The sequence below is a fragment of the Rhamphochromis sp. 'chilingali' genome (genome assembly GCF_963969265.1).
Source record: "Rhamphochromis sp. 'chilingali' genome assembly, chromosome: 17".
Taxonomy (NCBI): domain Eukaryota; kingdom Metazoa; phylum Chordata; class Actinopteri; order Cichliformes; family Cichlidae; genus Rhamphochromis; species Rhamphochromis sp. 'chilingali'.
Window position 1 is genome coordinate 25,218,474 of NC_137944.1, and position 10,827 is coordinate 25,229,300.

Consider the following 10,827-nt stretch of genomic DNA (forward strand, 5'->3'; position numbering starts at 1 on the left):
CTCAAACGCAGAGCGGTTAGGTGTCTCCAAGGTGTAGTTTATTTACAGTGCCAGTGCAATGTATGTACAGGGAAGGGATCTAAAACTCCGGGGAATCACAGGGTAGCTCTCTCACACTCGCTCACGTCTTCTTTGCTCACACTCACACACGTTCACACGGCAGGGAGGACGCAGGTCCGGGGGGGGGAGAGAGATCTGAGGCAGAAGAGAAGGAAAGTCACCAACTAATCACAAATCACGAATTATGAAGCACAAGTCCACAGGAGCTGTGAGAACACTAACGTCAGTAGTACAATCCTCCAGCGACGAGAGGATCTGTGTTCCAGCCTCAAATAGTGCTCCCGGTGATGACAGGTGATTGTTGTCAGGTGTGTGTGTGGGCCAAGGGCGGGAGCCCACAGTGAGCTCCGTCCAGGCAGAGAGGGAGAGAACAGAAACAGCAAATGTAGCCTTGTGGGGCCGACCGGGCAGGCACGGAGACCATGACAATTCTGCATAATACAGTGTCATGTGGATGCATTTCCCTGTGTGGTTGGCCAATAAACAGCATATTTTAAGGGTTAAATTGTAGATCTATGACTTTTTTTCTATGCTTGCAATGATCAGGATCGTTTATTTATTCTATAAATAGTAGCCATCCTTAACCCAACTGGACATTTACAATAGATAACTAAAACGACAACATATTCTCCTTACATACAAACACAGTTTTATTACATCATTCACACACAAACACACACAGGTAAATGTAAACCACTCAGATTAAAAACTCACTTTGCAAAAATGATGCAGAAAAATGCAGAAAGTAAAAAGAAGATTTTATTTAAAATAATATTTAAAAAATCCAACTTCACATGTACAACTTCATGAAACAGTTTATTTGTTGATTTGCCGTACAGCTGATTAGTAAAGATCCTCCCCGTGTTTTCACATCCCAACTAAATCCCTGAATAAACAATAAAAGCAGAAGTATGTTGGAAAATAAAAGTAATAAACATTTTACAATTTAAAACTGTGAAAAAAGGAAATTCTTTCCTACATTAGAGCCATATTTATATCAAACAGGCACTCAGAGAAAAACATAAAGTGACATTTTCCATCATAGAAACAGAAACAAGAACAATTTCATTACAAGGAAGAAAATCAGCTACCGCACATTTAATGTACCCGACTTGTATTTTAAAGTGCTCAGAGTGGTCAGTAAGACCAGAAAAGTGTTGCTTAATGCAATTACAGTACACAAGGAAACTATTATTATTATTACAGCAGATCTAATGGACTCAGCTGGACATTTAAAACCCACAGGTAAAAAAAAAAATGCAGCATTTTCTATAAAAATCTAAATATAATTCCTTTGGTTACATTAAGCACCTTGTTTTTTTCACACATTCGATCACACAAGTACCTGAATTTAATATTTTACATCAGTTTTCTAAGAGGAGAACTGATTTCAGAATTTGAGGCATCTTGTATATTTAAGAAGTTCACTTATGTGACTACACCAGGGGTGTCAAAGATAAGGTCCGGGGGCTAGAATCAGACTGGCACAGACTCCATTTGGCCCGCAGCTTTGAAAAATGTGAAGGTGCGCATAAATTGTGGACTTTTAACTGCATTTTCACTTCGTCTCTATGCAGCTCTAGATTTTGGCAACACTGTGCATGCGTCGTGGCCTGGTTAAAGCCAGATGTCTATGACTGTGTCAGTTTTACCGTCATTTCAATGATATATCAGAAAGGTAGCTCAGAAAAGAAAGGGTGGTAGTTTTTTCAGCATCTCTTGCTTCATCATTCCTGTGTGAGGTCAGGAGTCTGTCAGAATATTGTGGCTCTGCAGCTATTTACCAAAACACACATAAGAGCTGTGACATACATCAGCTTTGGAAAATGTAAAGGATAGAAAAAAAAATTTAAAAAAAAGATTTTTAATCAAAAATAGCGTGACATTCATTGTGCAGATCCTTGTCTCTCCATTTTTTTGACATCATAAAATTCGTTTTTAAAGTCTCTTTGCGTTCCTGAGAAATTCGATGGATTAAAAAACCCTCTTAGTTTTCTTGCAGTGTTTCAATCTGAGAAAGAAAACAGGTGTAAATATTGTTAGACAGTTCACACTGTTCTGCATAAGACAACAAATGAACAGACGTAAACCCGGCTTCTCATCGACAACTTTGTCTCTGCGTGTTGGGGTGATATAGTTTAAATGGATGCTTCTTCTGCCACCCGAAGCGTCTTGATTTTGATCATCGCAGCGTGCTGCCATGTATCAAGCGTAATTTTCTTCTCTTACTAATTTTTGCACAGTGCATCTTACATGAAAAGTCGCACGGTCCTCCTCAGTTAACAGAAGAGAGCAACATTTATGTTTATTTCGAGGGTTCTCTTGCAAACGCTGCCTGCTTACCTCTGCTCTTTGATTACATTTAAACACAGTAATTACAACAACAGGTCACAGGCCATTTTAACTTCACACTGAACTTTAAATACTCGAAGTGCGCTCTCTGATTTCACTGGAACATTTTAAAAGGTTATATTTATTTTTGTGCAAATAGCCATGTACGTGCTTTTCTTATCTAAGTGCAAGGACACATTAGATGTACTTCATGAACTTTTGGATGTTTAAGTAAAGGATTTAATAATATTTTCTGACATTTTCTACCTACCTTCTCGTCTGCTTTAATGGCCACTATACAGGTGGATCTTGGCGAACGAGACAGTCTCGAAATACTGATTGTGGCCTTTCTCGTAGATGACAAAGATGTACTTGCGGTCCTCTGCAGAACCGCTGTCCAGTGAAGTGATGCAGGAATAGCCGCTCGGTCCCGCCCATATCTGCATGGCTTCCTTCTCCCAAGATTTGCCGTTTGTCAGCGACCATTTCAAGGTTAGGTTCACTCCTGAGGGAGATTATGAGGTTATTTACTCGATCACCCAACTTTATAACATAAATCTTAGAGAGTTTTCAGTTCAATTAAAAAAAGCATTAAGGGAATCCTCGATCATCGTATCTCAATCTCTCCACTTAGAGAGCATAAACCATTGTGAATCTATTTCGGCTGCTTTGGTGCAAATTAAAGTGACAACATGAGAGGCAACGAGGAGACAAACTACCAAAAAAGGGAGTACTTTTGCAAAGACCATTGCTCTCGCCTTATCCATCCTTTCTGATTTTTCTGTAGTGTTGCTCTGTGTTAGTGTCCTTCTCACTATTGGTACTCTGGTTGCACAGATAGTTCAGTGACACATCCATATGTGCCACAAGAAGGTTTGCTGTGCCACCCAGTACAGTCTCAAGAGTGTGGAGGAGATACCAGGAGACAGGGGAGGTTACATGAGGAGCTAGGCAGGGACGTAGTCTCTGCTCCTTTGTGCAACTGCCAGAGCACTACAAAATGAGTCTACTGACATTCTTCAAGATTGTGCTCCATTAGTGTTTTTGAACAGTGTATGTTCACTGGAAGAGGACTTATCCTCATTATCGGCTCCATATTTTGATTATTAAACTCTGGAAGAGAATTACTCATCAAAACAATCGTTCTTTATTTTATTTGGGCCTTTGTGCAGCCCTTCAGTTCATCTACTATTAGAAACAAGACATTTTACCTCCCTTTCTGTCCTTTGAGCTAACTGCTCTCTTTGACATCATACAGAGACAAGAGTATAAAAAAACTGTGTGAAAGCTGAACATTTCGTATGAGGAGAGATCAGTGTAACTATATCTTTACTTAAAATAAACAAAAGTACTGCATACAAAACTAGAAACTGTGCTTCTACAGAATTAAAGTGCTTTGTTTACTAGAGTTTAGCGCTTCTCACTCTTTTCCTCGTTGCAGGGGTTGGTGAAGTAGATCACGCCCTCTTTTTGCAGAGTTCCAGCTGCCACTACAGGATCCACCAGTGCCTCGTCAAAGATCAGGCCCTCCAAGGGCAGGGTCAACCCTCCATCATAGCTGTGCACCACAATGCGACACTGACAGTGGTATCTGTTCTGGTTCCGCACGTTGATGGCGATGGTGCCGTCAGTCAACTCAATGGGCTGGAGAAGAAGAGACGGAGAGAAAAGACTAAATGCTTGTGTTAATGCTTGTGTGTGTCACTGCACAGACCTAGCTTTAGTGATATCACATTTTATGAACTTCTCTTTTACTATGATGCCAGTTCATAGAATCTACAGAAGGAACTGAAACTGGCAAAGCAGGTAACTATGTGGAAGTTTCATCCAGTTTTATAGGAATGTGAAAATACTGCTTTGGTAAATGTGATTTCTCTTAAAGTCACACTGAAATCAATTTAAAACTTAACCTTTTTATATTCTTTATATGTTCTTTTACATCATCATAGTGTTTACTTGTTTGTGCTGTGTGGTAGCTGTGTGTCTGTTGGATCATTGTCAAAAAAAGACATTTTTAATCCCAGTGACACATTTTCCTGGATACCTCTTACCTGGCACTCATCAGGGTTAAAGTCTTGTGGTTTCTTCTTGTGGTTGTAGGGGATACTTTTCAGCGCCGCACCGTTGTACCAGGTTTCCCCGTGGTCGTCGCTCAGGATGCAGAAAACACCGTCGCCGTTCAGCGTCCCGTGACCGCAAACCACCAACCTCCCCTTTGCAGGATTGAAGCGTTTCTGTAGTCCAGAGCAGACAAAACAGGAAGAAAGATGGTGATCAGAGTCAGCATCGTGACCTCTGTTATAATTCTTATCAGTGCATAGTATTACATCTGAGTAGATCACTAAACACCTAAAGGTTTCTATTTAAAAAGCAAACCTTTTGGGTTCACCGAGGCTTTAAACTGAAAAGTAATGACTGAATGAATCTGGGGGGGGGGGGTTTATTATGCATGTTGTTGTTTTTGTGCTCTCCTGCAACCTCAAGTATTTGTTCCTTGTTTAGGTTCTTGTTTCAGTTTTTAAGTCTTTTTTTATTATGCTTTAACTGTGAAAATTGTTTAAAGTCATCAAAATCTTTTCCAAATCTATCTGCTTTAGAGATACAGGTCACTTACATTTTAAGTAGAGCAAAAAAGCAGTAAGCCAAGAAGTAGATTTTTTTTATTCCCTCTGAATTAGAGCAATAAAAGCACTCGAGTTCAAACTGGGCGCTGGTACAGCAGGTAAACCATATGTGATAAGGTTATTCCTTAGGCCCAGGTTTGAATTTTTCCCATAGCTTTCCTGGTTTCTTTCTTCTGTCCTTTCTAGAATAAAAACTAACAAGCCACAAACTATATCTTAAAACGTATAAACGCCAAATATAGTTGTTGTTTTTTTACATTAACAGCAGTAACACCTGTTGATCACCTGTGAACTATTAAATCTTTACCAGAAAAGTATTTTTTTTTAAAGAAAAAATATTAGTTTGCATATATGAGTTTAAATTTGCATCATTCTTGTCATGGCTAACTGTGTGGGGAAATAAATGAGGACCCAAGAGCAGGCACTCGCTGAGATACGAAGGAGGTTTATTGCAAAATAAAACACAAGGAGAGAATGGCAAAACGGAACAAAAGATAATCTAAACTGGGAGGAATAAACTTTACACAGACGTAAAGCTGAAAACACTCATATGAGACAGAGACCTTCAGAATAAAACAGGAAACTCACACATTCGAAGACACAGACCAAGAAACATGGACTTTACACAGAGGGAACACACGGGCAGAGAAAACTAAACACAGAACAGAGGGGGCACAGAGAAACACGAGGGGCAAGGGATCAAAACCTAGGAACCATGGAAATAAATCACTAATGAACTCGACATTATACAAAAATCTCAGAGAACTGAAAACGCTGGGTCAAAATGAACCAGAACCGTGACAATTCTTGCAACATCAGGCATTTTTGTGTAACTGATTCTGCATTTTCAGGAAAAACTAATCTGTCTATGACAATGTTGAGGTCACAGAAACTGAGAATAGCTTGTATGGAATATGATACACGTGGCATCACGAGGTCAGGCGTGCACATGGTCGGTGAGTTTCAGCTTGTGACGCCGAGGCTGAATACATGTCGGCACTTTCACATGGTGGATCATTTGACCTCAACAAGAAAAGACGAACAACGCGCCTGAGAGAGGCTGTGATATGGCATCAAAAACAAAACCAGGCAGCTCAGTTTATAACACTAAGTTCATTTGTAATGAACTGGTTCTCCATGAGGGATTTAAACCCTGTTGTGCCAAACTGTTGCACTTTCAGGTGCTATACTGACCATTTTCTGTCTGAGCTTGAAGCTATGAGGATCTCTGCTCTCACTTCTTTAATTTGGACAGGATAAAAAAAAGAGACAGGAATCGAGAACCAGCTCCAAACTGTTCCATCACTTAACCTCCAGGCTCATCAGTTCCTTTTGTTAAAGCTAGCTGCTAAATTCACAGCAATGCAGCCTTTTGCACACATGAAAGTGTTTCTACACAGAGATAATAAAGCAGTGCAGGACAGCTCTCCTTCTACACAGAAAACTGATCAAGATTAACGATCTGATCCATCAGCAGATTCAATAAGGGCCTTGGTGCTTCTAATGCACAAAAAACACTCTTTTCACTGACAATAAAAGATTCATACTGCCAAACCAGTGCACTAAGTTTGCACACACGTGCAAAATTATACATAATTACAGAGGTGGAAAGCCACGCAGTAAAATCTTACTTTATGACTTTCATGGAAATACTGAGCTGTCAGGATTCACATGATCTAAATAAAAATGAATCTGGCTTAAAGGTCATTGAAATCATTTTACATCTTGAGAAGTTCACTCACTTCAGTGTCACATGACTCTCTCTCACCTGGAGGCCGAGGCCCGGCCCGGGAATGAACTTCTTCACCCCGAGCGTAACTGAGAGGTTTCTGGGCGGGGTCCAGCTGAGGCCGTCGTCCCGGCTCTCCACCATCATGATGCTGGGTGGGCTGCAGTGGTCGAGGTAGAAGCACACGTCGTAGATCAGAATCACTGAGCCCACTTCCTCGTCCACCACAACGGAGCCTAAGTTCAGGCCGTCCGGCTTCATCCCGTCATCGACGATGAAGCTGGTCGGGGACCAGGTGGCTCCTGGAAGATGATAAATTGTTCAATTTGACGTTTTATAATTTAACTTTCTACTCACGGAACAGTTGTGTTATAACTCTGAATTTTTTTTGTCTATATTTTCCACTAATTTTGTGCATTTTCTCCTTTTAAAACCAAGATTTCAGTTTTATGTTTGGGGCTCAATCACGAGAATTTATGCAATCAAGCTGTTGTATTGCTGTTTTTTTCTACAAACCAGGGCTAAAACTGTGACATGTGTGACATAATTTTGAAAATATTTGTAAAACCAAATATCTGCTGCAAAAACTGACTGATGCTAATGATAATGGCACATGTCTCTTAACTGAACTGGTCTCCACAGAGAGGGCAAACATCAGAGACAGGTGTGTGAGTCTCTGCATCGCGCTGCACCGTAATTGTTTTAATCGCACATGAGGTTAACACAGGGACAGTTTTCAGAGTTTTCAGGGGGATGGACAAATGAATCATGACTGTGCTGCTCTTCTACAAATCCTTCTTAACGTTTTAAGCTATCGTGTCTACAGACAGAGCGATGATGCTACCAAAAACACAACCTCTTGAGCAGAGGTAAAAAATAAATGCTGTCATGGCTCACGACAGGTATTAGCTGATTGCTCATTTCCAGTGTATTGTATTTGATACCTCTTTTATGTTAGTTTTTGAGACTTCTACATCATCAGCGTGATTTTTCCCCCCAGAAAAAAAAACCTAAACAATTTGCACAAAAGTTACAGATGTAGCAAAAATGATGCAAAAGTGTTTTAACAGCTTTATCTGTTTATTTATTTATTATTTTTTGCATTTGGCTTTGACGTCTGCCTTTCTTCCCAGCGCTTCCACTTCCCAGTCTTGTTTAAAAGTGAAGTTTTGCATGTTTTGACCCTCTGTGTTGCTCTGACTTGTGATCAAATGCACGTATACAGGCTGTTAGTTTGACTCAGCTGAGTCTTGCCTTTGTCTGTGGAGCGCCGCATTGCAATGAACTTCGCTCCACGGTCAGCAGAAGAAGTCTTCCTGGCTTCTGAAAACGCCAGCAGGCTTCCTTTGGGGGTGAAGGTGAGCAGCGGGATCCTGTAGGTATTCACCTGGCCCTGGGACCCACTCACCCACAGGAGCTGCTCCTCAAACACCAGGGGATCAATCTGAACAGCAGGGAGGAGGGCAGATAAAAAGAGTCAGGGATGACTGAGAAGTATCTACAGGCAAAACCAGTTTGGCCAAGAGCATCTTCAGCATACTTTAGGTGTCATGTAACACACAAACATGTGATCGTGCTTCGAGTTTTGGAAATTATTTTATTTTATTCAACTGCAACATTTACCTAAAAATTATTTATACCTTAGAAATCCCCAAATCATGCAAGTTCTAGAGAAAAAGAAACAAAAAGCCTAACATTTAACCTTTAATGAATCGATTTCACTCTAACCAACCTTAGCTAACACGTCACCAGCTCCACCGCACACACTGCAGGGCTTCAGCATGCTGCTATAACCCGGTAATAAGCAGGTAATAACAGGCACTGTACCTGGGAAGGGTTGACGGTGAGGACACACGAAGACGCCAAAGCAGAGAGTAGTAACCACAGTGCAGAGAGCCGCCATGCTGCCATGTTTGACTTCCTTCTCGGATTTCTTCTTCTTCAGAACAGAAACACACAGCAAAGATCGCGCGAAAGCCTCTCTTTTATCTTGCCTTACTTCTTTAACCAACACATCTTCCCAATAAGTCATATGACAAAGACGGTCACATGACTAAAGCACCTATCAAAATAAAAGAGGAAACTTTACTTGATTTAATTTTTAATCCTAACGACTGATTATAGAATATCGTTATTTACATTACATAAGCAAATAATGCAGTTACTTTTATCATGTCTTTTTTTTTAAAAAAGGTAATACGTATTCAAGGTTGTATTGTGCATGTCGTACAGTTTTACACATCTTTGCACATCCTTCCTTAATAATTAAAGGAAGAGTTTCATAGTTAAACTAATATTATAGATGTTTTACAGAGAAGCAGGGAAGTGCAAATCACATGTACAACATCAACAACAAAATAACGTTTCCGAAAGCACTTTTACATAAAAAAAAAAATAAACAAACAAATAAAAGAATTGACAACAAACTAACATTTAGGAAAACACTTTAACAAGTCCGCAACAAATTAACAAGTGGCTCTTGACGGAAATGGATTGTCTGAAATACCGGAAGTGACTCAACGATTAGGCTTACTACATTATTTGTAGTACAGAAAAGTGATTTGTAGTCAGCTAAACAAGGGCTTTTCACAGAAGTAGTGTTCAGTTAATGTTTGAAGAGATTTTACAAAAGAGTATGGGTGAGATAATGAAGTTCAGATTTTTAAATGCCACGGGGATTTTCTTAAGAAAATATCCAGGCCTTAAAACCGTCATGGTCCACACTCCAGCCCAGCAGGTGGCGGTAAAGCGCCTTTAAGTTGACGGCAGAAGAAGAAGCAGCAGCTAAACACGGGATTTCAACAAACGGACTTGTTGCGGACTTGTTAATTTGTTGCGGACTTATTAAAGTGTTTTCTTAAATGTTATTTTGTTGTCATTTTTTGTTTTTGTTTTTTACGTAAAAGTGTTTTTGGAAATGTTATTTTGTTGATGATGTTGTAAATGTGATTTGCACTTCCCAGCCACCGTTCTATACAGTATTAAACATATTTTTGTTTGTTTGTTTTTATTTTTGGAATAAATGTCATTGGTGTGTAAATTTTGAGCATGTAATTCTAATTTTCTTCGATTTCAGATGTCCATTCAAAAGATAAGAACATGGAAAAGGTTTCATGCACTTACCATTTTTATACACATGGGGGCAGAAACAGCACGGACGCCTGTCATGCACGCACACACACACACACACACACACACACACACACACACACACACACACACACACACACACACACACACACGACCAAAAAACAAAACAAAAGCAAAGTTAGAGCAGAAAATGATTTTTGTGCTATTTACTGAAGCTCCAAACCTCAACTCAACTTAGTAGGAAGCTGCATGCGGAAATCCAGTTTTCAGAGAAAAAAGTTTAAACTTTAAACCTTTACAGTGAGGAAGGACTCTTATTGGTGCGATATAACCTTTTCTTGAAAAGATACAAAACATTTTCAAAAACTGTGAGTGCCTAGAGGTGTTTTTCAGTAGGAGGGGCGGAGGGAAATCTGGTGGTTAAGATATAAATCAGTAAACTAGCATACTCACTTAAGTGTCAGTGCACATTATACATCTCTCTTTATATTCTATCATATTCTGCAGCAGAACAGCTGCTGATTGCACTTTTAATTATTAAAACTGCCAAAAACATGAATGCCATGACACTCCTGTGTGGATGTGGAAGGTGCTGTTTGTCTTTTAAGGGAGCTGGTGCCACATTTAAAGGTAAAATGTGAAAAAATTACTAATACACAGGGTGCTGTGGCTGTAGATGTCTGATTTATTGTCCAAATTTTTATGTCTTTTGGGACTGTGTTAAGATCTGACCTTTCTCTGTTCTGTGTGATTTAGCACGCCTTGGTCTGGGGATATTATATTTAGATCTTCACACGTGTGAATCCATATTGACCCACAGTGGGGTCCTTGGACCTTATGAGTTAATGTGTAACAGTCGTTCTGAAGTTTTAGCTTCTTGCAACTACGGATACTGGATGCCTGTGCTGGCATTTCTCCTGCGGTGTTGCTATCAGTGTGTGAAGAGTGGGAGAAGAGGGCAGCACATTGAACACAATTTATAAGTGGTCAGAA

The 10,827-nt window shown here is 39.9% G+C and overlaps 1 protein-coding gene across 1 annotated transcript; it reads right to left on the reverse strand.

Moving 5' to 3' along the window:
• Window positions 1-797: 797 nt before the first annotated feature.
• Window positions 798-9,190, reverse strand: LOC308385135 (sialidase-1-like). Its single transcript, XM_080863916.1, has 8 exons — window positions 9,176-9,190; window positions 8,572-8,806; window positions 7,999-8,188; window positions 6,784-7,046; window positions 4,443-4,625; window positions 3,816-4,035; window positions 2,663-2,896; window positions 798-2,071 (listed from the first exon to the last, which is right to left on the reverse strand). Exons 2-7 carry the CDS (start codon window positions 8,653-8,655, stop codon window positions 2,676-2,678), a joined length of 1,161 nt encoding a protein of 386 aa, XP_080720042.1. The 5' UTR covers window positions 8,656-8,806; window positions 9,176-9,190; the 3' UTR covers window positions 798-2,071; window positions 2,663-2,675.
• Window positions 9,191-10,827: the final 1,637 nt, after the last annotated feature.